Source organism: Hydra viridissima, unplaced genomic scaffold (genome assembly GCF_058129835.1).
Source record: "Hydra viridissima isolate aposymbiotic clone 2 unplaced genomic scaffold, HvirCarnegie_v1 scaffold_10, whole genome shotgun sequence".
In the NCBI taxonomy this organism is placed as follows: Eukaryota; Metazoa; Cnidaria; class Hydrozoa; order Anthoathecata; family Hydridae; genus Hydra; species Hydra viridissima.
The window spans coordinates 4,157,688-4,184,440 of NW_028324309.1; the positions used below are offsets into that span (position 1 = coordinate 4,157,688).

Below are 26,753 nucleotides of genomic sequence, written 5' to 3' on the forward strand. Positions count from 1 at the left end.
AAATGTTTTGTTTTACTCAAAATGAAATTTCATACTTTTAATGCATTAAGTGATCATTAGGTAAAAATTTTTTTAGTAAATTAGGTATTTTATCTTCATATAAATTACATGAAATTTCCGTTTTAGTTTAAAATTAAAACTGGAAAGTATTTGTTCAAAATGGCTGAATCATATAATCCAACAAAACGAGAAATCGGTTATTTCGACGGAAATGATACTAATTCTGAAAATGCTAAAGTTGTAATTAACGATTTAAGAACTAAAAATTTGTTTGCATGAAAACACAGAGAAAACTCTAATCAGCGAAATAAAAAAAAAGGAAAAATTTGTGTAAATAATCAGTGACACATAAAATAAATCAGTAGAACTACAGCATTTTTGCAGGGCTTTGTAAATTCTACAAAAGTGTTCCATACAGTCTGATGTTGTGTAAAACTGATTATAAATTTGGAATGGAAAATGGAAAAATATAATTAAAATTCTAGTATAAATAGTAATAAAAGAGGACAATTCACTAAAGATTTTTTTCAAACAAGTAATAGAACAAGACGAAGAGTTGCGAATGATTCTATGCATCTAACAAAAGATTGAATGGAAATACTATTAACAGCAGCAAAGAGAACGGCATTCAACAATAACGATATTGGTACGGCGAAATTAATTAGTAAGATTATTGAAAACCAGACAGATGCAACAAAGTTAGTGCATCAATTAAATTAGAGCCAATTGTAGTCCGATTAGGAAGCCTTTAGAGCTTTAATTGACGATAGTATGAGTAAATCATCATATCATGGTATTCACATGGAAGATTCAGACAGATACCCACCCTACCGGTCAATTCAAAAAATGAAAGATAAAAGCTATCCTAATCCAGAAGCTATTTCAACTTCTGATTCTTCTATTTGAGTAAAATTGAAAGCACTTATGAAACATATAGCCGATAGAATTTTAAAAGTGAACGAAAAGAATATTTTGAAGCACATTGAAAAAAACATAACAAACAGCATGAACACATGGCTCTTCTAAGTTCACGGAGCTTCGATGGAACATCAGGCACAAATAACCAAAAGATTGATCATGATGTAAAAGTGAAGTTGATTTATTGGCAACTACTACAACTCCGCTACGACTATAATCCTATATAAATAAAGACAAAGTATATTGGTTAAATATGTCACCTCAAAGTGTGAGATTCTATCGTCCAGTAAAGTTTGATTACATAAGAGTCAAAAGAAACGGTTTTAAAAATCAATTCAGAAATAGAAGCACAAATGGCTGAGTTGGGACCACTTCTAATAGAACTGCAAATAAAAAGTTGGTTTTAGTGGATTTTGATTTCGCAATGACCATGATCGATGGGAAAGCCTTGGTTTACATCACCAATACGAAATCCATGCATGTCACCACTTTATGCTTGGATCCGGTTTTTTGAATGCCTACTCCATGTATCTTATAGACTTGAAATCAAAATTTTGAGAATAACTATATAGTTCAAGGCGAAGTACATTTAGAGGAAAAAGTTGATTAAAAAAATGAATGACGCATTTAGACTCAAGTTGGACATGCCAAGGTCTGAAGGGGCAGGAACCAGCTAATTTCTGTTGTAAGGCATTTTCAAATCCAGCGTTGTTAAATGAAGTTCTCAGTATAGATAAAAATTTGACAATAAGATTTAGCATCATTCTTATTATGATCAATTTCAATTATTCTGTTGATCCTACGACGTTTTCAAACTCAAACAACAATAGTATGTTCATTTATCAAGAAACTAATAATACGAGCAAGAATTGACACAGACAGTATAATAGAAGACTTAGTAAGATGTAATGAAGCTATTAATCATGATGTCGGTATAAAAAACACTCTTAAAGTAAGTTTGTGAGAGAATTTAAAGACATTTTTGTACGGACTATAGTATCATCTAGGGCTCTCATCAGCTCTATTAACCATAGTATAACTTAAAAAATAGCATAAAATTTGTACATAATATAATAAGATTTTCGATATTTGGCCATCACAATGTACTGAAGTTCCACACTGAGAAACGGTAGCAGTTCTTAAAGAATGTCGTTCTTTTATTTACTCCGTAACTTTTCCAGTTCAGTTCAATGCTTGCAATACTTATTTGTTTACATAATCTCAAAGCAAAGCCTAATTTCAAGAACTATCAGTTTAAAAACCAAATTAGAATTTGAAACAATTTTTTTGGAGTGGTTTATAAAACCGTCAACCGAAGAAAAATATTTTTTTTCCAGATGCAACAAAAACACTTTTCCTTTAAATCGTTTTTGAATTTAATTTTTTTAAAATGCAAAGCAAATCCGAAATCCTAGAAATTTAATAACTTCAAGATCAAATCAAAACCCACTGCCATTTCTTTTTCCCTTATGAAACATTAATGGAAAATTTATAAAATTCGTATTATTTCTAGAATGATGATGAATTTAGAGCCATGCAGTGGAATTGGAAAAAAATGATTTAGACTTTGATTTACTTAGAAGTTAGGAGGTTATTGTGCGGCTTATGGTTATCCAAGAGATAAACTAAACCTAGCTCCCAGTTCTGACTTAAATAAACTGTCTCTTTTTATAACTATCAAGTTAGTTGTAAAAAGAGACAGCAGAACGGATTCTATGTCGTGAGAAAATTACCTCTGAACATCACAAAGTACATAATCAACATTCACTTTTCAGTTTGAAATATCTGAATCGGTGAGTTTAAAAGCAGCACAAGTGAAATTATTTTATCAAGTTATACTATTCTTAACAATTGACTCGTTTATATAGTAGAAGATGGGAAACATTTGACCATGGGTTACATTCAACCGCTTCTAGTATTTATCACAATATTTAAATTACTGCCTCAAGCATTTATCATTATTTCATCAATGAGTAATCTAGCGCAGGAAACTAGTATAGATCCATCTTCATGAGTATACGTGAAGACCACAGGGGAAAAACCAGACATGTTACAAGTTTTGATATTTTTAGTTACGAACCCCCCCCCCCCTATTTTTTTTCATCCCATGTTAAAATTGATTTGACTATGCAAAAAAATTAACCTATATAACCTATATAAAATCATCTATAAACTAGTAAAGAAGAGTTAAAATGCTATCAAAATCCTAAGGGAGAGTAATAATAATAATAAATACAATTAAAATTCCTATGGAAGAATAAGACACCTTCAAGCTTTAAAGTCCATGTTTCTCAAAAGTTGCGAAATGTATCTGTTTTTTTCCCCTGTGGTCTGTATGTGTTTTAAGCAGTATTTTTAAAGCTTTTTAAGCGGTATTGTTTAAATATCACGATAAATATTTGAAGTAATTGAAAGTAACCCATGGTCGAATGCTCCCCATCTTCCTCTATGGTGTTTAAAAATAGAACTAACCCGATTTTAATAACATCATTTAAAAACCTAAATAAATTTTAAAAAATACAAATAAATAAAAAAAAAAAGTCTGAAAGTGCAATAAATCTTTTTATTTTTTTTTTCATTTATAGAAACCCGAAAAAAATTTTTTTGTTGTTGTTTTCCCTCAGGAAAAAATTGAAAAAGATCAACTTTTATGCGAATGTCTTTCCCAATCGCTCAACCACAGTCCGGAACTTAACCCTATTTTCTGTGCCAAAGAATATACTTAAAAATAAGTGGCTTTAAACTTAAAGCATAATTAAGTGTAAAAAGCGTAGGCTGAACTTGAAATTCCAAAAAGTTACTTTTTTCTAAGTATATAGTAACCAATAATTTGACTATACTTAGCATTTCTTAAATAAAACTGATTTTTTTTTTTTTTTATTGAAGAGATTAGTCATTTTCAATAGAAAAATCGTTTTTATTCTAGCATTTATGTTTTACCGGAACGGTGCTCTAGGAAAAAATTTTTACCATAATTATAACTATTTATATGAATATCAAAAAGTTGTGAATGTTCTTATCTTTACACTATAGCTGTATCTGTCATACAAATGTCATATTTATAAACAGACACATACACACAGAGACAAACAGACTCAGACACACACAGATATACATACATACATACATACATACATACATACATACATACATACATACATACATACATACATACATACATACATACATACATACATACATACATACATACATACATACATACATACATACATACATACATACATACATACATACATACATACATACATACATACATACATACATATACATACATACATACATACATATAAATATTCTCAAATAGTAAAGGAATAGAAAATGACCTGTAATACTTATGCTGTTGTATATATCTTAGCTAGTTTTTAATTTCCAGATTTAAAATAGTTTGAAGTATGCCTCAAAAAAATATTTCTTCATCTAATAACATTTATCAACAATTGCAGAGACACCAAATAGTTGGAACAACATTCCGATCATCTCAGGTATAAAGTTCTTTATATATTTATTATCTGTTTATCTGACTAATCCTTAAAAAGCCTTTTCTTTATTTACTTTGTTTTTACACACTATTTAGCTGCACTAAAAAAGGAGATTTTCTATTTTTTTTATACACAAAAGTTTGTTTGTGCCCTCTCTTTTATTGATATGTTAAATGAGTATAATAATTATGTAATAGATGTATATCACTTCTTTTAGATTCCATGTAACTTTTTTGAAAGCAAGCACATATCTTACTGTACTATACAAAAATGTATACAAGAGCTTGATACTCTATATTCAACAAAACCTTTTGATTGCCTTCAAGTTATTGAGCGTTTAAAAGTATGCAGTTTAAAAAATTGACAAAATATTTTTCTTATTTAAAACACTTTTCATGTAATTAAAAAAAAGTGTTCAATAGTTTAAAAAGGTTTCAAAGCTATATATTTTAGTTTCTAAAAGCATCCATAAATGGTTCTCCTTTGGATAAATTTGGTTCAGATAGTCCATCAAAAAGTGAACTTATTCCTGAAATCTTTAACCAACTTGATGGAGTTAAAGTAAATAGTTATTTTTTTCTAATATATTTCAAATTTAAATATAACAGAAACAGGTTTGTAATGCAGCTTGACTTTTTCTATATTGATCAAAAGTATTGTTTTTAGGTTCTAGTGAGAATTTTGTATCAGTGCTCTGTTGTTTTCACCAAAGACCATACTGCAGCACATTTGAAAAGTACAAAATATAATGGTAGTTTCTTATTTTTAATCATAACATCATTTTTATTACATTTTTCTTTTCAATTTCAATTAATAATTGGTGTTTTTTACCAATCATTAATTAAAAATCTTGTGTTATAGGCAATCCCCTTCATAATGCTATATTGTACGGATTACAAATCTTACAACCTATTGTACATTATGTAAGTTTCTAATAAAGGATTAAAATCTTTATTTTCTAACATTTGTTTATGATTTTTTAAATAGTAAACAAAATTTTAAGTAGTAAAATTTTAATTTGTTGGTTATATATACATATATATAGACATGTATATATGTATATGTATATGTATGTGTGTGTATATATATAGACACACATATATATGTGTGTATATATATATAATATATATATATATATATATATATATATATATATATATATATATATATATATATATATATATATATATATACAGACATACATATACATATATACATGTCTATATATATACGTGTATGCATATGTATATATAACAAAAGGTTGATTATTTGGTATATTGAATTTTTTTCTGTGTGTTTCATTTTAATACATCTAAGAGAAGTGATTAGTTTTTTTCATTTTATAGTTTAATGCGGCATATTTATGTTACATGTTTATGTATGTTGCATATTTATATATGATACATATTTATAAATGTTACATATCTATGTTAGGTTTTAAACATGATATATAAATTTTTTTGATTGTTTTACTTTTTTTCATCTTGAATGATTTCAAAAAAATTTTCATTAATTAGGAGACCTCTGTGGCTAACTTTCTTGGCTGCCATGATGAGTTCATAGTTTTTCTTTTTACAGTTTTAGAACACAAGACAATATTTGAGTATATTTGTTTGCTTTATTCAATATTTTAATAATTAAGCATAAAAATTATGTATTTGTTATAAAATTTTTTTAAACTATTTTGTTTAGTGATGCTTCAGCATTACTTGAAGAATTACTGGCAATTAACCGTAAAGTAATTGACCTTTCAAAAATAAGTAAGTATAATATATTTTAATAGAGTCAATTTTTTTAATGAATAAGAGCTATAAAGAAATACTTTTAAAAAGATGATAAAATTAACAAAACTTTTATAATATTAAAAATAATAATAAAAGTGAACTTCTAACAAAACTCACCCATTACAAAAATGAATTCCTTTTCCAGACATGAAATTTGAAAAAACACTGGGATATAACTTAACAAAAATATGACTTTTCCTTTATCTTTTATATTTTTAGAATTTGATTTTAAAAGAAATTATTGTGCAAAGCATTTATTTTACAGATGATAATTTGATTAACTGTAAAGGAATCAACCTAAGAATGCATTTGATGTTATCAAATTATTATCTATACAGAGATCTTACTATTTTGTTTGTTTTTTCTTTAGAAAATTTAAGTAACTTAATAGCTAACATCAGAGAAAGCAGTTTTCCATCATTCTGTTGCATCTTGTCATCATTAGTTGCAGATATATCTTATGAAAGAAACACATGTATGTTTTTTAAAAATATTCCATTATAGTTTATTATAATTTTAGTTTTATATTTATTTGCTAGTTTTATGTTTAAAAATTTTTTAGTATAAATAAAGAGAAAAAATTCTTCACAATTAAAAAACTAAAATCAAACAATATTTTTGTTACAACTGATCTGTAACTGATGTCTTTCAATTAGGAGTAGGACTGATTTTTATAGATTTAAAATCCATGTGTTTTTTGAATGAAATAGATACCTTAGACCAATAAATATGAAATATATTCACAAACCATTATGTAAAAATGTACAAAATATTTACTTGGCTTCTTCTTAAAAAATTAGTTGTTCATTTGTTAGATAAAATAGTTCATTTTATTATTTATTGTAATCTGACCTAATCCTATAGTTAAGTTTGATTAATGATTTTGTTTTTAAATTTTTCTGTGGGTGTTTTCACTTTTTTTTTGTATCTCAATAAAAATTGGAAATCCATTACATCATAATATATTTTCAAATCTCTTGATTGGTGCTCTAATTTTTGTTAGTGCTAGAACAAGATAAAGAAGATAATGAGAGATCATTAGAGAAAGCTTTATGTGAGAATAATCAGGGTAAGTGACTCTTTATCTCAGTCTTTAAGAGATTTCAGATTTTTAAAGTTAAGCTTTTTTTTTTTTTTATTGCAAAGTGTGGCTATAAAACTGTAATTTATTAACTAAGGTTTTGTTTCATCTTTTTAAGGCGTTTATAAAATATAAATAATTCCTAAATAATACAAAGAGAAAATTCTTTACTTTATCAACTGTCAAGTCTGTTATAAAACAAGACAATCATAATAAGACTATAAATGTTTGTGTATATATATATGTATATGTGTATATATGTGTGTGTGTATATATGTATGTGTGTGTATATATATGTATGTGTGTGTATATATATGTGTGTGTTTATATATATATATATATATATATATATATATATATATATATATATATATATATATATATATATATATATATATATATATATATATATATATTTACATATGTTTTATGGTATTCGGCAGTTGCATTAAATGAAAATTTTGCTAGGTTTAAAATGCTGTTTTTTTAGATTCAAAGAACAATTATATTAAACAGTAGGAATTAAACAATAAAATAATACTAGTTACATGACACACTAATCTGACTGTATTGCAGAGTAGTTCTAAGTACGCCATTCAAAAATACACTTTAAAAGTTTTTAGTCTGAACTCTCTGAGTCTTGAAGGTCTTCAAGTTGTGATCTCTTCAGCACAGTTGATATTTTTACATCTGGAAACTCTTTGCCATGCTGTTCTACAATTTAGAGTAAGTACTGTTTTTCCTCCTCTGATTTGGTGAGAGATAAGTTGAATGATGACGCCAGTGCTATTCCCCACTTGGCACAGTCATTGACAATTTTCAAGGAAGAGACAACTGCTGTCGCCTTTTGAAAGGATGGAGTTTGTTGCCAGTTGGAAGTATCTGTCATGAGAAAGTTTGTGTGAAGCAGAAGAGCATTAAAGAAGAGCAGCGATGACTAGGTCACAAAATCCTTTGATGTCACATTATGAAGTACTGATCTTTTCTGTCAATCACCAATCCTTTAAAATATTTGGAACTGTCTCTGAAACAAGTTTCCCTGTTTCCTGTTTAACTTTTGGCACACCCAAAAGCTTCTCAACACCTAATCCAGAGACAAGGATAGCGACACGGTCTTCCTTCTCTGGACTACTATCTATTGCAGGAAGTAACTTCCCATCAAAATGGACTACCAGTAGACCATCAAATTGGAAACTTTATTTGATATCAGTTGCTTCTTTGGATCAATGTATTTTTCTGACTCTTTGTCTACTCCTTGACAAAGCGATATCATTTGCTTCTCCATTACCAACTCTCATCACAGCAAGGATGTGAACTGCCTGTCTATTACTTATTCCAGTGCAATCAAGAGCAGAGGCTACCAATGGCAAAACAGCATCCATAGCTTTTAAGTAACATCATTTAGGTAGAATTGATGTCAGTTTCATTGGCACTGAAAAGACTTGGTTGTCGTCTTCCTTCTCTGAACAATTACTGCTACTTGGTACTGAGAGGTCAGCATGGTTATGGATTAGAGCAACATCTTTTCCATTTTTCTGTGCAAGTCTTTCAAGCAACCTATTTTTCTGTTTTTGAGCTTGCTGTTCCTTCTTTACCAATATTTTGTCTTCTTTTCTAATTACCATTTTGTGTTCAGTTTGCTGGTCATGCAAGAAAAGCAAATAATATTTTATAAAGAAAAGTAATATTATTTTCAATTTAATTTCAAATTGTTTTCCTATTAGTAATACTTCTTGCTAATAAACACTTCATTCCAAGAATGGTTAAACTGTGCAGTAAACCCTTTTGTAAGTTTTTTGAATTTATTTTTGTGCTGTTTTATCTTAATTTTTGATTTTTCTTTTGTGTCACATTTAGTATATATCAAGTTATATATCTATATTTATTATCCCAGTTGTTTCCCCAGCCTACCGTCACTTTCATGCATCACAACAACCAGTAGATGGCAGTAATAATGATACAAATACACAAAGCAACTTAGGTAATAAAAAAAAAATTGTTAAAAATTTGTTAACTTTTTTTAAAGCTTATATAAAATCTTCCTAGTTTTATAAGAAGTTGTATAAAAGATTTTTTTTTAAAAAAAGTAATAATGATGATGATAATAATAATACTAATACTAATAATAATAATAATAATAATAATAATAATAATAATAATAATAATAATAATAATAATAATAATAATAATAATAATAATAATAATAATAATAATAATAATAATAATAATAATAGTAATAATAATAATAATAATAATAATAATAATAATAATAATAATAATAATAATAATAATAATAATAATAATAATAATAATAATAATAATAATAATAATAATGATAATAATAATAATAATAATAATAGTGATGATAAAGATAATAATAACAATAGCAATAACAATAGCAATAACAATAGCAATAGCAATAGCAATAGCAATAGCAATAACAATAACAATAACAATAACAATAACAATAATAATAATAATAATAATAATAATAATAATAATAATAATAATAATAATAATAATAATAATAATGATAATAATAATAGTAAAAAATAACAATCATTAGATAATAATTTAACAATTTTTTGTATGAACTGCACTTTTATTTTCAACATTTAACAAAATTTTCTCTGCTTTTTATTCTGGTTTTTCATTTTTTTGTTTGAATTATAAAGGTTTTTTTGCTGACAATGGAAGCATTAATGAAAGTTCAAGTGGGAGTTGGTTGTCACCCCAAGATTTAAATGAAGTATTTTTTTCTTATTTGTTTTCTCTCTTGAATTAATGTTTATATTTTGTAATTATGGATATTTTGTATAAAACTTAATTTTCTATAGGTAATGCGAAAAGTAGAATTTCTGTATGTTCTATCATTGTTTTTATGTGGAAAAAACAAAACTGAGGTCAGTCCATAATTTTCAATCCTTTTCATGTTTTTATGTTTTTACATTTTGTCAGGTTTTTTACTTTTTAGCAGTTTGTAAATAGTATATATTTTATTTGTGTATCTTTCTAAATGTAATAATTAAGTAGCATTCTATATGTCAAATAGGTTTTATGCTGTATTGTTATTTTGGTTTTACTACTAGATTAGATGGAAGTTGGTAAGATTAATTGATGCATAAGAAAAGCTTCAACAAATGAATTGTCAAAGCACATGTTTCAATATATTTAACCTTAGCCAAATGTTATTTTCAAACATTTTCACTTTTTAGATGCAGCAAAAGTTATCTGATTTAAAGTTCATACCTGCCCTCTCAAATTTATTTGATAGCCTGGGTTGGAATTCAGAATGGTATTTAACTTTGCTTTTGTTTTTTTGTAGCGTAAAGCTTTGTGATGTGCTATGTATCTGTAGTTAAGAGAACAAATTTAAGTTAATTTTTTTAAACTTATTTGAAATTATTTAACTTTACGATAAAGCTATAAAAAAAAAAGATAATTGAAATTTATTTTGTTCTAAATTCTGCCAACTTTTCATTAAAGATTTGATAGTTTTCTTTAAAGATTTGAAAGAATGAATTTTTTAGAGGAAAAAGTAATTAAATGATTAAGACAATTAATTACAATTGAGAATTTTTCTTGCTTTACTTTTTTTTTAGGGAGTAATAGCTGTAAATGAAGGGGTTTAAGTTTTTGTCTAATTTTGTTTACTATCATATTTTTGGGTTACATATATGTGAAATCTTGAACTTAATGATATATTTGTTGATGAAACTATAATCACTACTGTTTGATCAGAATAATATTTTGTGATATCTTATTGGTGGAATAATATTTTTGATTTTAAGTTATGCTTTATTGCTACTTGTTCTTAAATATTTTCAGTGAGCTGTTTCTCAGACTTAATCATATGGGTTCTGAAGACTGTGATTGCACGCCGGTAGAATAAGTTTTTTATAATGCTCCCATATCTCAAGGCTTTGTTTTTATATCTCACTTTTTATTTACCTTTCTTTTTTGTTTCAGGAAGTTACTTTAAAAGTTCAGTTTCTACGCTTCATGCACAGTCTTTGTGATCATAATAAGTAATTTTTGCTTTGTATTCAGAAAAGGTTATTAAGATATATTAAGGGTTTAAATTATGTTTCTTTAAACTATTAATAACTTTAAGACCTAGAGTTTTATTTGGTTGCCATAATTCTTTAATTTTGTTATTATCCTTTGTATTTTTTAAGATATGAGGATCAGCTGCTGTTTTAAAGATTTTTTTTTTAATTAATAGAAATCGCTATCATCTTTTGTCAGTTTCGGAAGCCATTGAGATGACAAGAATGTGTGGTATGTGACCTGTCTTAGGAACCAGTGACAAAAGCCTTTAAGATATTAAATTATTTCTCTGAGATCTTTAACTGAATGTTCTTTTTCACATAATTTACATGTTCTGATACAGATAATCTGTCAAAGATCCGAGTGAAATCCCTTAATGTTTTGGTGTACTTTGATGTTTATTTATTCCTGAGATTTTTTCCAGTTTTATTTTATCCCATTAGGAATAAGATGTCTTAAACAGTTTTATTTTATGATAAAGTATATTTTACTTAGAGAAAGAAGGCTATCCAGTGCCTGAAGCAATTCATCCTTCTCAAAGGTAATTTTCTTTTTAATAGTATAAAATATTTTAGTATGCAGTGCATTGTGGGTATTATCACATAAATCACAAAAGCAAATTTTTGTGCATTCTTTTTTATGTGTTATGCTTATGTTTTATTTATGTATAAATAAAATTTTTTTGTTTTAATAACATGTAATATTCAGAAATTTGAATATCACTGTAAATCCTTAAATAAGTGTTCACTTTATGAATGAAAATTATGTCAAAGTGCGAAGATTCAATTAGCTCTGCAATTTAACCCTTAGTAGTTTCAATCAAAATAAAGAGAGAAATGGAATAAATAGGCTTTCACTTATGGTTGCAAGCATTTCATTCACATCAAAAATCAAATAAGCATCCGGGCACTTATTTGAGGATTTATAATAGTTATATATATTTATTTCTAGCAAATTTATGTGTGTTGGCTCTGAAGGACTCCTTACAAAAATTATTAATGTATTAAAACAATGCCCTCCAAATAATCCATTGAGGTATTATACCCTTTTATAATTTTCTTTCTCATTTTTTATCTTATTTAAATAAAGTATTTTATTTTTTGAAAAGTTAATTCAATTATGCATAGGTTTTGGTTATCTCGAGCCATTGAAGGTTTTCTGAGAGGAGCTGTTACTCCTTTAGACCAAAGGTTTCTGATTGATAGAGATCTCATAAAGGTTAAAATAAAAAAATGGTTTCTAACAACTTATATTTTTTAAATTTTAAAGTTAAGGATACGATGATCAAATTTGTAGTTTTTAATTTTAAAATCAATGATGTAATGGACAAATTTGTTATTTATTATTTTCATATACAATTTATCATTTTATGATTTTCATATACAATTTAGCATTTTATGATTTTCATATACAATTTAGCATTTTATGACTTTCATATACAATTTAGCATTTTATGACTTTCATATACAATTTAGCATTTTATGACTTTCATATACAATTTAGCATTTTACGACTTTCATATACAGTTTAGTATTTTATGACTTTCATATACAATTTAGCATTTTATGATTTTCATATACAATTTAGCATTTTATGACTTTTATATAAAATTTAGCTTTTAATGACTTTCATATACAATTTATAATTTTATTACTTTCATATACAATTTAGCATTTTATTAGTTTCGTATAAATTTTAGCATTTAGTAATCCACCTGATTAATGAAAACTTACAGTCCAAAGAAATAATTCAAAGTAGTTTTGACCTTCTGGGAGAGTTGATGAAATTTAATGCTAGTGGTTATAAACAGTTCAATGAGTGCATAGAATCTACTAGCCAGGTATATCTGGGATTTTAGTTTTTTGTAATTCTTAAAAAAATTTCATATTCAATAAACTTCATATTTAATCTAGAATTTATTACTTTACATTTTTGGTATTTAAAATTTTTATCTCTATTATACTTTATATATGAAAAACCTTAAAAAGGAATTTTGAAAAATAACAAAATGCTTGATTTTTTTTTAGCTGGAAAGGTTCTTATCAATAATGACTACAAATATTGTGGATTCAAATATGTTTTTACGCTGCACAGTTTTATCTTATGAACATTTTCTAAGTACAGGTCTTTACGATGTACAAAAATGTCTCTTAAGTAACCTCATTCAGAAATGGGAAAATAAAGTCTACCTATTATATAAACTTATAACCTCAATCTCTATTGACAGTCTTACACAGGTGAGTTTCTTCTTTTTCAAAAGATTACTTATTTTTTAACATTTTTGGTTTCTTTATAAAATTGATTTGGCCAAAAAAACCATTTTCTTATATTTATAAGTTTAAAAAATACCTACTTTTTTTTAGGAAAATGTGAGTTGCTTGAATACAACACTTATATTTCTTATGTTTTCTTACAACCATGGTGTGTTAGGCCAGTATTTAGAAGCTTTTGTCATTGAAGAACAAGCTCAGAAACACCCTGGACTTATTCTTGCAAATCTGTGGTAAGTACTGCATGTGTTTTGAAATTTCCTATATCTTGTTGTGTTTTGAAGTATTCTATATATTTATGCTCATTATTGAACAGTTAGACCACCGGTTAAGTTTTTCCCCAGGTCTAGTTTTTCTTTTTCAGTAGTTGGGTATTCATTAATAGACACAGTTAGTAGATATACATTAGTAGACACATTTAAAACTTCTGGGGTGTAGGAATTTTTGAAAAATTTTTAAAACAATTTCAAAAAACAGCTATAAGCTATAAAAATTAAAGTACAAGATAAGAAAGCTTTATGTTATATTTTTAGCATAGTATATTATTTTTAGCATTCAAAGTTATATTATAACTCTGAATGCTAAAAATAATATACTTTACAATATATAATTTAAATTATGATTATTAAATTAAATTATATAATTATTTAATCTATTTAATTTTTTAAAATGCAAATTCAACAACACTGGATTTTAGCTGGTTCGCATAATCTATATGGTTTGTATCAAACAGTACACATTTTATGTGAACAGTCTGCCATTGTTTACACAATTTTTAATTTTGTGCATTTTCAACCATGTTTTTGCCTAAATTTACTAACATTTTTATGGTTAAAAATAATTATTTTTGAGCAAAACTTTTTTGATTTTTTTGTCCTACCCCTCAGAAGTTTGAAATGTCATAAATGATGTCTAATGTATACATAACTACTAACAAAAAATAAAATCAGGCCTGGGAAACAACATAACCTGGCTGTCACTCTGGTCCACAGTGAGCCTCTAGTCCATTTTAACATAATGCATCAGGAGTTTTACTTTGAAAAATTGCTTGATATTTTTGATGAATTGTGAAAGTTTATCATATCCTATTAGGGAGTTACTGATATTTTGGCAAAGACATTACTTAAAGAAAACAAAAGATTGCTTGCATCTTGAACAAAGTTCTTCTATTTCATTTGAAAAATGGAAATCATTTGTAGACATGTTACTGAGCAATGATGCAAACACAAAAGACTGTCTTCTCTATTATCTTACACCAAGACAAAGGGGTATTGTTAAGCGGAAGCATCTTGATCACATGTTCCGAGATATTTGAATCTTTTTCATGATGAAAAGCTTCATGTGATTAATTTCTAAATCACAGTTTGAGTGCAGGAAAAAAACTTCAGTAAAAAATGCTTTTTTTGTGATGCATGTTTGTTCATAGACAATATTATATTCTAAAAGTAGAGCAGGTCTTTATGAACAAAAAAAAAATCAAAATTTTTAAGAAAAAAGGGACTTAATCATGATTGAAAATGTCAATCAAAGTTTATATTAGTTTTAATTAAAATCTGGTTATATTTATTAATGTAAATATTTTTTTAAACACTCTAAATTTTAATACTATTTTTGCATTTTATGAATTCTTATGTAGAATTTTTTTTTTTTTTTTTTTTTTGAAAAGAATAAATGTTTTCTCATTTGTGTTCTCATTTTTCTTGTATTTTTTCAATCAGTGTCTTTTAAATAATAATTTTTTGTTGGCTTGATGGCAATGAATATTTATTTGCTCCTTTTTCAAACTAAATAAAAAAAAGCTACATTTAACTCTAAACTTTCAACTTTAATTGAAAGCAAAATACTAAAAAAATCAAATCAACATAGCCTTGATATAAGCATTTTTACAGTATATGTATTTTTAAATGTTTTTATTTTAAAATGGAGCTCTTATGATCTTAGGCAGTTAGCTATGTATTTATTTGTTGCTTTTTTAGTAATAAGTATTTTCTGTTAATCAGTAAAGTTACATAACAATGGCGCTGCATTATACACAACCAAGCTATCTTATTGCAGCACAAACTGTACGTGATGCCATTTCTGAAGATGATGAGGGAGACACTAAGGTATTTTTTATTCTTCTCGAAATGATTATTTTTCAAATTCAAATATTTGATTTTCGTTTTGAAAAAAAAAATTTTATCTTATGCAGCATGAAAAGATTTGTTGCAAATATCTGATAGCTTTTTGTTTGTTATATTTGTCATATTTTTTGTTATATTTGCCATCTGGTTAAAAGCTTTTTATGGTAGGAGTCTACTATTAATTTTTTTTTTTGCTTCAATTTTTTTTATAATTGTTGTCACACTACATTGGTTTTTTGTAGATTGCATATTGCAAATATTTGAGTAGTATTTTATTTATGGTTCAATCTCTTAAAGATGATGCCTGGAATAAGCAAGGTATAGAGATTTAACAAAAGTCTTTGATCTGATTTAGATTATATTATAAATATGTATTTTTATTTCTATTACTCTTTTAGATATGAAGAGTTTAAGCAATGAAACATCCAAGCTATTAAAACTGACTCAAAAATGTTTGGGAAGGGTTATTGATATTTTTGATGCAACTCAAACACAGAAAGGTATCTTCCTAATTGATAAATTTTTTTTTTAAATCATAATTTTAATAATTTATCAAAGTTAAATTTAAGGTTGTAATTAAACAATTGCTTAGTCAATATTTTTTTGATTTCAAGACTTTTTATTGAGTTAAGTTTTGAATTTCTTTCGTTAAGAAAATGAAAATCAGACTTCTGAATTTAATAAAGAGAAAAAATCGCAAACATACAACAAAGTCGATACATCAATGGCCACCAGTTCTTCTTTGATATCTGATACAAGTTCTAAAAACTTTAATGATTTAGTATGGTCTTCTTTGCCAGCACCACCTAGATTTTCTTCAAATTCAAGGTTTTACATTTTTGAAAGATTTAGTATATGAATTTAATAAACTTTTTATTATATAAAATGTACAAAAAATCAATATGTTCAGCTCACAAAATGATCCAAATCATTCCATGTTTGAAGCTTATCAGAGACGCAAAACCTTGAATTTTAAAAATTCTAAGCAAAAGTCTGATGCAACAACATATGTAAGTGAATAAATTTGTATGCTTTTTCTATCTTTAAGTGACCACTTTCAATTGGGGCTTATAGAAATTTCATCAAAAAAGTATATGAATATTATTACTGCTTTCTTCGATAATCTTAAAAGTGATTAATTATATGAAATCAATAACCTAACATTATGGGTTTAAGTTATTTTTGGATAAAGCCAATTGATTTTATGTAGTTAGATAAAACTTTTAAACATAAAGCTAAAACATGTTATGTTTACATGCAGTAAAATGCAGCAAAGTACAATGACTCAGCTATATTTTAATAAAGAATCTTTTTTAAATTGTTTTTTATTATTTATTCATGTAAGTGCAAGATACATTATGATATCAATAACGTAGAGATATGCTGTCCAAGTTGTTGTTTTGTGGAAAAAATTCTCTAGTTCTAATTTACAACAGAAAATTTTTTTTGAAAATTTGGTTTTAATTATTTTTGGGATTAAAGGAATCTAATTTAGAAGTAAAATTTAAGATTTAGGCAAAGGTTGGGTGCATGATTTTATATTCATAATTTTTGATAATTGAATATTCTTTAATAAAAATCTTTTTTTAAAAAACCTACTTCTTGCACCTTTTTTTTTTTTGCACCCAACAAATTTTTTTTTTTTTATGTGCTCATACAATCAGTGCACTGGTTGTTTTCACAAGATGTTTGTAGATATTTATATGTATGTATTTTCTTGATAGAAAATACACTCAGTGCACTGGTTGTTTGTAGATATTTTAGATTTATTTTACTTAAAATAGAATACTTGTAATATTCTTGATAGAAAATACACTCAGTGCACTGGTTGTTTGTAGATATTTTAGATTTACAGTGAGAGAAATAAGTTATCCGAACAAAAGATTTTATTGTGGAAAAATAAACTTTTGTCAGGTTTTTTTCAGAAGAACACATGTTTTTGATAAATACTTTTATAATTATTCTAAAAGCAAATTTAATTACGATTTTATGTTGCAAAAAATTAATCAAAGGTAATTAACTTGCGTTGCTAAAATTTAACGTATCCGAACAATAAAATCTTTTGTTCGGATACTTATTTCTCTCACTGTATTTTACTTAAAATAGAATACTTGTAATGTTCTTGATAGAAAATACACTCAGTGCACTGGTTGTTTGTAGATATTTTAGATTTATTTTACTTAAAATAGAATACTTGTAATATTCTTGATAGAAAAAAAATTTCAATAAATTAATATGAAGCTGTTCAAAATCATCATCTTCTCTTCTGATTTACCATAATTTGATCTTATTTGCAAAGCTATACTGTATGACCAACCCTGAAAGCAGGTTTTGACCAGGTTTGTTGCCGTTTGTTAGCAGCAACAAAAGAGTGATTTTTAATTATGGTTTGATAAAAAAAGTCTAATGTATTTTGCATGACAGACATTTGTCAGGCATTGGAACTGGTGCTGGATTTGTAAGACCTTACATATTTGCTCCAATTTTTCTCACTTTGTCTGGAAAACTTAGCAATAGGTTTGCCATCTGTGATAACTCACATCAATGGGCAAATATTTGGTATATGCTTGGAGATGCCCAACTGAAGTTATATAAAAGATCATAAATTTATAACCTACCTCCTTCATTTTGGTTGCATTGATTGCTTTATTTACATCAACATGTTGAATCAGGCTGATTAGAGCATCTAATTTGAATAGCAAGCTGCTAAAATTTTCTCTATCTTTAGTATTTAGAACAGATGTTTTCTGTTTCCTTACAGCTGAAAAATCAAACTGTAATTCAATCATTGTTTGTTACCTCCAATGGAAGAATTCCTGTTGTCACTCTAATAGGTTATTTAACCTGCACCTAAGCCTGCTTAAAAGTTTAATCTTTCTATCTGCTTTAGATGAAGTATGGGTTTGAGCAGCAACCAAATGGTAAAATTTCTTTAAACAATGATCCAAAGCTCTTAACTTTTGATTTTACTTAAATAACTTTTTTATATACTTTTTATATTGATTGCATTTATGACATTATTATTTTATTATTTATATATAACTTAGTATAAGTTACATACAAATAACAAAAATACTGTCATAAATGCAAACAATAAGCATTAAATTCTATAAACATAGTTTTAAACATTAAACTGTAATAACTAATATTAATTAATAACTAAATTAAATCATGAAATGATATGAGCACCCTGATAGTTTGTGTTGTACTCTACATACATATGTGCACCTGTTGTACATGTTGTATATGTATTTTTATACTATATGTATTTGTGTACACTGAACACTAGCTGTTCCAGTGTACATTCTAATTTAGTGTGTAAATTGCATAAAATCTGATTTTTTGAAACAATTTTAGTATAAATACATTTCATAATCCTGCAACCTCTACAGTTAAATATTTTTAAGTACATTTTTAAAAACTCTTTTTATTCAAATCCTGTGAACAGGAACTCCCTTAATTCTTAAGTCCAATATCATAATTTTAAATTAAAAATCTCAACCTTTTGTTTGTGCTTTGTTGTACTTTTTCGCAATTTAGATTTTAAAAAAGCTTATTTTGTAAAATTGTTTTATTAAATTGGTTTTACAGAAAATGGCTCTTAAATATATGGAAAAGAAAGTTACCTATTAATGAGATCAAAATATATTTACATTTCTGTATGCATTCAACATTTAAAAAAGCCTTCAATCAAGTTCATACAGTTTTATAAAAATGTAAAATGTTGTAATACTCGTCAATTTCAGAACATTGAAATAAAAAATCCTAAACAATGCAACTTTGAATAGCTGCTAACTAATTTCTGATAAAGCAATTACTTTAAAATTTTGTGAGATTGTCACAAGATACATATATTTTAAGAAATTTATATTAGAAAACTCATTTTAAAAAATTGGTTTTTAAAATTTCAAAAAATTAATTGTTTTCATTCTGGACACACTGTGTGCTGTTTATCAAGATAAAGATTTTTGTTACTGTCAATCAAAAATCTTCTTAATTCTTTTTTTATTTTTGTTCAGAATTTAAGTTTATTCCGTCAAGCTGCAGAGAAAATGGCATTATCTCAAGCAAAAGAAAAAGCAGTAAGTTAAATATATAGTTCTTCTTAGTCGTTTTTATTTTTTTGTTCTTTTTTCTAAATCGTATAAAATCATTTTTTTAACCACATGATTAGCTCAAAGAGAAAATAGCTGAGCAGGTCATCGCAATGAAAGCAGAAGCAGAAAGGTAAATCAGACTATTTTAGGGTTTGTATAATTTCTCCTTTGTCGTTTTTACTTACAAAAGTATTGAACTTAAGGTTCCTGAAAACCTATGTAACAAAGTTTGGGTGAGTTAGCCAGGAAAGATTTAGAAATAAGATAATGTACATTACAGATTTATACCCTTCGAGTAGGATGTACATTACAGATTTATACCCTTTGAGTAAGATAGCAGCCAAAAGTAGGAATTATTTTTTGTGGCTTAGAGAAGATAATTTCCAAGGCCAAATAAAAACTTTGAAAGATCATTTTTACTGATTTTTCTGATTTTTTTTCAATGAAATTCTTGCTTATACAGTAATTAGATATTCTTGTAAATGTTTATGTATTTATAGCTATTAAATATTTATATAATTGTAATTTGTAATTAAACAATAAAATGTAAGGAAACAATGAAGGTAAGATCATATGAACTTTAAAATAAAGTTAAGATAATCTTTACTTTCAAACTTAAACCATAATTCTCTAAGCTCTAATTCTCTAAGGTAAACATTCTGGCAAATAATAGTAAAAGAATGAGAAAGTTTATTGACTGAACTGTAGTTTAAAAAAAACAACCTCAAATATTGTCTGTGATACTCCATGTGGAATTGTTAGACCTAAAAAACCATGGACTGAGAGACTTCATAGAAGTTGAAAAGAAAAAAAATTTCCAGGTACACCGCTTACAGGAAGGAAATATTCTATTTGCATTTTTAAATAATCCTAATGCTGGTTTTCTAAACTAGAAATTGATGTTAAGTTGCTGACCAATTTATTTACCTGAACTTGCTTTAATATAATAACTTTTTATGAAGAACTGTGTTCACTGAGATTTAAGACAAATTTTAAAAGGATTTTTATCAGTTATTTTAAATTCAAGTTATTTGCCTTTAAGTTTACTTTGTAAAAAAGAAAAAAAAATCTAAAATTTTAAATTATGAAATTCAATATGCTTTCTGCATAATGCAAACTTTGCATATCTTGTAACTGACAAGATATGCAAAGCCTAAAAAACTAAAAGTATAGGTTCAAGTATCAACTTTTATTCAATGCTTCAAAGCCCATTAGCTGGTCAAGAAGAGCTTTTTTTTTTATCAATTTAACTTATTCTTATCATGTAATGCCTAATTATTATGTAATTATTTATATATATTGCCAGCTTAAACTGATTTGCTTAAAAGATGGTCAACTTTAAACTTTTTCCTTTGCTTTCATTTTCTTTACAGAGAGCATTCGTAAAACTTCTGTTTGTCTCTAGTTTATTTGTGTGTCTCAATTTAAAATTACTTAAAGTGTGTGTATATTATTTTATTAAGATTTTATAAAATCATGTAATTTTAAAATCTGTTTGCATAAATGAATTTGCTTATAAAAAAAGTTAAACTAGCCTTAAAGCTTAGTGAACTTTTATTATGTTTATATTATTGTTTTATATAATTTTTTTTATGAAGAAGATGCAACAAGCTGCAGCAAAGATCTAATAGTGATAAAGCATTTCGCCAAAGTTTGCTGACAGAAATACTTGCATTTGAGCATGAAGCAGTACTTACTTATAAAGATATATATATATATATTTCTCTCATTTTATGCTTTATAAATGATATCTATGAAGAGTGTTGATTTTGAATGAATTTAAATAAATGTATTAACAACTCACTCATTTAAAAAGGAGATCAGCGCTGTCAGCAATAATAAAAGGCTGCAAGCATTCTGCATTATGAAAATTTTAAAATGTTAAATTCTGATGCATGCTTTGATACCTGTGTTGAGAATGGATTGAAGATTTTGAAAAAAAAAAAAGATGAGTTTATTTTGAGCTACCTGTGCAAGGCCTTGAAAAGTCTTGAAAAACTTTTTAACTTAACAATGGTAAAAAATACGGTCGTAAAAAATTAGTGCGTTACCTTATTTAAAAATGCAGTTGTATCTTAGATATTCTAAGATATACTGTACTCTAAAATAAAATAAGATGCTTTTAGATTCCTCTAAAATAAGAAAACTCAAAAAAGGGTTGTATTTATTTTTCAATTAAATTTGCATTTGATTTGGTAAAGTGTCATTTAACATAATAGAAAAATTCTACAGCACAAGTATTTAAATTATAGTATCAATGTATGCATTAAAGCTTAATGTTTTAAGTTTTTTGTAAAATGCTGAAAAACACTGGTAGTTTTTTAAAAAAATTTTTTTTTTTTTTTTTTTTTTTTTTTTTTTTTTATAGCAATGGCCATTAAAATTCAGAGATGCAGTTTTTCTTAACAAAGATGACCATGCTGCAATTGGGAAAATTTTGAAACTTATTATAATGTATGGTTTTCTTTTTCCTTGAATATATATTTTTTTAGAAAATTATGAAGCAGTTAATATATTAATAAGTAAAAAGTAATGTTCTTATCTTTTAAAGGCGTAAAGATCATCCCCTTGGAAGAGCTCTGGTAAACCTTCAAACGAGTATTTATAACCAAATTCATTCATTTGTTAATGAAGAATATTTTCCAGCAGATGTTAAGCCTTACTCAAGCTCTGATTCTCACTGTTCACCCTCTGATTCTGAAATAATCCAGCAAGTAAACTTCCAATCGCTGTCTCTTTCTAATAAAATTCCTAATTCAAGTTCTGTTATCAAAAACGCATCTGATACATCTGAAAATCCATTTTTTACTGAAAAAACATCAAAGGATTTTCAAGTTCAAGGAAATCAGTATTCGATTTCATTTGAAAACGAGTTTGAAGAATTGGAGAATTCTATGTTTTCAGATTCAGATTCAGAAATGAATGAAAATGAGAAGTATGATATCTCAACTTTTAATGCAAGCAAGTTGTTGGATAAAAAAAATAAAGTTGATCCCACAGACTTACAAAATGAATTCAATAACACAATATCAAATGAACAAAAAATTGAAGATTTTAAAACTGGTAATAAGAAAAAGTCTTCTGTAAGAAGCTTTATTAGCACTGATAATCGGGAAGACAGACAAAATGAATACAGTTATACAATATTAAACAAACAAGTAATTGAAGATTTTAAAACTGATGATGAGAAAATATCTTCTGTAGAAAACTACAGTAATCATGCTGTTTGGGAAAATGGACAAAGTGAAAACCCTTATTCTATTCTTGAGCCTTATTCTATTCTTGAGCCTAATAACACAATAAGTAATGATCAAGATGGTGAGATAAAGATTATCTATGAGAGTAACGTAGATATTTATGAAGAGTTGAGTGAAACGGTCTCCACTGATTCTAATGATGCTAAAAAAATTAATGATAATGAATATCACATTTATGAATCAATTCCAATCAATCTAGATTCAACAAGTAATGATTCAAATGCAATAGTTGATTGCATTTACACTAGCTTAAAACCAAATGAAGCAGATGAATATTCTGCTGATGCTGTTGTTACAAAGGAATTTGAAAATATTGTTCATGAGATTTTGTTTGGAATTGGTAAATTCAATAAAACAATATTAGATAAATGGATTGTTTGTTTTTTTTTCTTTAATCTCTTGATTTAATTTTCTTAATATCATTAAACAATTTTAACTTAATTTTTTGTGCAATTTCAAAACAAAAAAAGGAAGAATTAATATATGATGCTACATACTTAAATCATTCTTTATATTCAGATCGCTTATACTCTGTACTTCTCTTGACATATGAAACTCTTGACACCCCATTAGGCAGAGATCAAGCCTATGCTACATTTGAGAGTGTGTTGTTTGAGCCATTGTGGCAGTGGGTCATTAAACTTTTCAGGTTGTTATTTTTTTGATAATAATACTAACAGAAATACTATTAATAAATATGTATTAATATTAATATAATAATATAAAAGTATATAAATAGTATTAATATAATAATAGTAGAAAAAGTTTTAGGAGACATTTATGATATAAGAAATATTTAAAAATTTTCCAAATTACATTCACCTTATTTGATCAATTTAATGTTATGCTCTGTTCAGGAAAGTCAACTCAAAAAAAGAGGTGAAGCTTGAGTCTTTAATGAAAAAGTATGCTGAGTGTAAACCCAAAGATATGATGATTCGTGAGAAGTTTACTCTTCCTGTAAGATTCATTTATTTTTTTTATTAATATAAATATTTATGTAATTATTTATCATTAACATGAATAATTATTCACACTACTGTAAAATCGTTCTTAAATACTTTTTCACTGAAAAAGTAATACACATTTTTTTTATTATTACAAAAAAACACAATTAACAAGTTCAATCTCAAAGTTTCTTAATTTTTTCAGTCTTAAATGCTTTTTATATAGTTTTTGATAACAGGATTCTGTTTCATAAGAAAACGCTTAATTTTCAAAGTTATGAACCTACTTTTCAAATTAAAGAATTCCTTATTAACGCAAGCTTTTATTGTAAGACATACTAAGTTCGTATTTTTATGTTCCTGTAACTCAAGAATAAAATCTCAGAAAATAATAAGTAATCTCATTTGAAATAAGTTATCTCAGAAAAAAACAAAGGGTAATCATGGTCTTTTGTTTTAAAAAAAACAAAGTGTAATCATGGTCTTTCTTTAAAAAAAAAGAAATCATGCACAGAAGTGTTAAAATGGCCACCAAACTTTTGTCTCAATCAAAATGCCAATATTTCAATCAGGAATTTCTAAACCATCAAGATCTTTTTTTTTTTATTTTTAAATGTAAGGATCCACCAAAATAAAGTAATCAATCTAAAATTGTTAATGCTACTAACACAATGATAGATTCTACAAATGACATCCATCCACCTCCCTTTCAGTACAAGCCAAAAAAAATAGAAAATGAACCAATTCAAATTGTGGAGCCTGCAGTAGAAAAAGATTGTTGTGTAAATTTCACCAAAGCAAGCAATCACCAAAAAAAACATTTTTGAATGAAATCTGCAGAAAAATAAAATGAATTTTAGAAAGCTTAAATTCTATTAAAGTAAGGCTCATTTATCATGAACAACAAGTGGATGAAAATCCCGTTATAAAAAATTGTGTAATTGATAACTTCATAAAGCGCTGTTACCTGAACTATGTCAAACATAAAGAAACAAGAAACTAGCAAAAAAAAAATAACTTTAATAAAACTCAATAATCTTGTTATAATCACCTTTTTTTTTTTTTCTTTTTCAAGAAAAACTATTAAGCTTCTGCATCCTTTTTTTTAAAAAATACTCTGTAATAGAATAAGATTAGAATAATAATGATTTCATTTTATACTTTCAAAGGAGAAAAGTTATAAACAAAATACTTATTAACTTTGATCATTATAAAGAAAAGAATGTCATAATTGTTGAGGAGCAAAGCATGGAAGATAAAAATATTTTTGATATATTTAATGTTTAAAACAAGATAATAACTGTTGTTAAAAAGCCTCCTTGTAATACGTTTACATTTTAAAGCTTTTGATTGTATTTATTCAGTCATCATTTTGAGCCTGTCTATATTTCTTAAGTATTTATCAAGTATTTATTAGTTTTTCTGCAAACTGAGCCTTATGTTTCTTATATTTTAAAAAAATGTTTAGTTTAAGTAAACTCACTTCATTGATAATTTCATGCTGTTTATTATTTTACTTCAATAAACCTTGTCATTTCATCATTGATTCTTCATCCTTGTTTTTTCATAATTGTCTCTTCACTCTTATCTTTTCATCATTGTCTCTTCACCTTTGTTTTTTCACCCTTGTCTTTTTAACCTTGTTTCTTCATCTTTGTCACACTTTTTTCATCATCTAATAAAGAGGGTTTACACTACTTTTTTTTTTTGTTTAAAATTTACTAATTTGAACTTTTTTTTTATATCAAATTGAAAATGTAAAAAATATGTAAGTTTATATATTTAAAATTTTGCTTAAGAATTCCTCAAACCCTCCTTATCAAGAAGCAATTGATGAATTAAAACTTCTTGTTGGGATGACAAGTCCTCTCGAAAAACTTGAGTGTGCAGGTATTTTAAAAAAGTGATCACATATATTTTCTAATTCACCCTTTACAACTTTCTCTTTCGTTTATCATAGTTGTATGTTAGTTATTATGTTAGTAATTTATTGGAAAATTTAGTTCGCACAATGAAAGCTGTTTGTGATTGTGTTGAAAAATATTACTTAGCCCAAAGTCTAACACCTCCCTTAGTGTAAGAATGTGTTCCATTTTTGTAGTTTTTTTTTTTTTTGATTTATAGTTTTATATTTATATATTTTAAGTTATTATGTTTATTTTGTTTTTTTATGCCCATTTTAACATATATTTTTTAATCTCTTTAAGCGGTTCTGATGACTTGGTGCCAGTCACATCATACATCATTTTAAAAACCGAATTACCACAAATTGTGTCTGAGTGTCATGCCATGCTTGAGTTTATACATGAAGGGTAGGTAATATTATTTACTTTTGGTTTAGGAAGTTTTTATTTTTCAAAAAGTATTTATAAAGATTTTTTCATAATTTAGTTATTTGTTGGGTGAAGAAGGGTATTGTTTGACTACATTACAAACAGGGGTATCAAATCTACTTAGAGTACACTAGCAAGATTTCCCTCTGATCTGCTGATCTTTTGATTATCTTATGATCTTTTATGATAAATATTTTTATAAAGACCATTAAAAAGTCTTTCTTACAAATTTTAATTTTAAGATATAAAAAAGTTTGAAGTCTAAATTTTTAGATTTTACAATTTTTAAACTTCAAAATTTTCTTATCTTAATTTTCTCTTTTTAAGGTGCAATTTTTATTTCTTGTAAATAATTACAATTATTTTTAACTATTTTTTAAAGGTAATATAAAA

General features: G+C 26.2%; 2 protein-coding genes across 4 annotated transcripts; both read left to right on the plus strand.

Moving 5' to 3' along the window:
* The first annotated feature begins 4,292 nt into the window (after positions 1–4,292).
* LOC145193530 (short transient receptor potential channel 4-associated protein-like) lies at positions 4,293–15,297 on the plus strand. 2 transcript variants are annotated; one of them, XM_090099311.1, is made up of 24 exons: positions 4,293–4,421; positions 4,636–4,761; positions 4,872–4,979; positions 5,085–5,169; positions 5,280–5,341; positions 5,936–6,021; positions 6,111–6,178; positions 6,573–6,677; positions 7,206–7,271; positions 9,008–9,070; positions 9,178–9,264; positions 9,959–10,032; positions 10,121–10,186; positions 10,499–10,578; positions 11,112–11,166; positions 11,253–11,311; positions 11,509–11,564; positions 11,829–11,874; positions 12,285–12,368; positions 12,461–12,551; positions 13,033–13,173; positions 13,361–13,570; positions 13,697–13,836; positions 14,696–15,297. In XM_090099311.1, exons 1-24 carry the CDS (start codon positions 4,332–4,334, stop codon positions 14,916–14,918), a joined length of 2,271 nt encoding a protein of 756 aa, XP_089955437.1. In that variant the 5' UTR covers positions 4,293–4,331; the 3' UTR covers positions 14,919–15,297. The 2 variants fall into 2 exon arrangements, 1 of the variants encoding a protein (XP_089955437.1); XR_016456079.1 differs by lacking the exons at positions 13,697–13,836; positions 14,696–15,297 and having other exon boundaries at positions 4,299–4,421; positions 10,886–11,166; positions 13,361–13,504.
* Positions 15,265–26,575, plus strand: LOC149882708 (uncharacterized). 2 transcript variants are annotated; one of them, XM_090099309.1, is made up of 16 exons: positions 15,265–15,708; positions 15,969–16,044; positions 16,125–16,226; positions 16,380–16,554; positions 16,637–16,736; positions 19,746–19,808; positions 19,901–19,953; positions 21,422–21,512; positions 22,192–22,277; positions 22,375–23,420; positions 23,600–23,729; positions 23,938–24,040; positions 25,827–25,917; positions 26,031–26,103; positions 26,235–26,339; positions 26,419–26,575. In XM_090099309.1, the coding sequence occupies exons 1-16, from the start codon at positions 15,619–15,621 to the stop codon at positions 26,492–26,494; spliced, it is 2,460 nt and encodes an 819-aa protein (XP_089955435.1). In that variant the 5' UTR covers positions 15,265–15,618; the 3' UTR covers positions 26,495–26,575. The 2 variants fall into 2 exon arrangements, with proteins under 2 accessions (XP_089955435.1, XP_089955436.1); XM_090099310.1 differs by lacking the exons at positions 15,265–15,708; positions 15,969–16,044; positions 16,125–16,226; positions 16,380–16,554; positions 16,637–16,736 and adding an exon at positions 18,564–18,647.
* The last annotated feature ends 178 nt before the right edge of the window (positions 26,576–26,753 follow it).

Bases quoted from the DNA above. Each gene is read 5' to 3' on its own strand.
- LOC145193530 (XM_090099311.1), top strand. From the start codon at position 4,332: ATGCCTCAAAAAAATATTTCTTCATCTAATAACATTTATCAACAATTG. The intron at 4,980-5,084 runs GTAAATAGTTAT...TATTGTTTTTAG, and splicing joins ACCAACTTGATGGAGTTAAA to GTTCTAGTGAGAATTTTGTA. The intron at 6,678-7,205 runs GTATGTTTTTTA...AATTTTTGTTAG, and splicing joins ATCTTATGAAAGAAACACAT to TGCTAGAACAAGATAAAGAA.
- LOC149882708 (XM_090099309.1), top strand. From the start codon at position 15,619: ATGGCGCTGCATTATACACAACCAAGCTATCTTATTGCAGCACAAACT. The intron at 23,421-23,599 runs GTAAATTCAATA...CTTTATATTCAG, and splicing joins TGAGATTTTGTTTGGAATTG to ATCGCTTATACTCTGTACTT. The intron at 24,041-25,826 runs GTAAGATTCATT...ATTTTGCTTAAG, and splicing joins GTGAGAAGTTTACTCTTCCT to AATTCCTCAAACCCTCCTTA.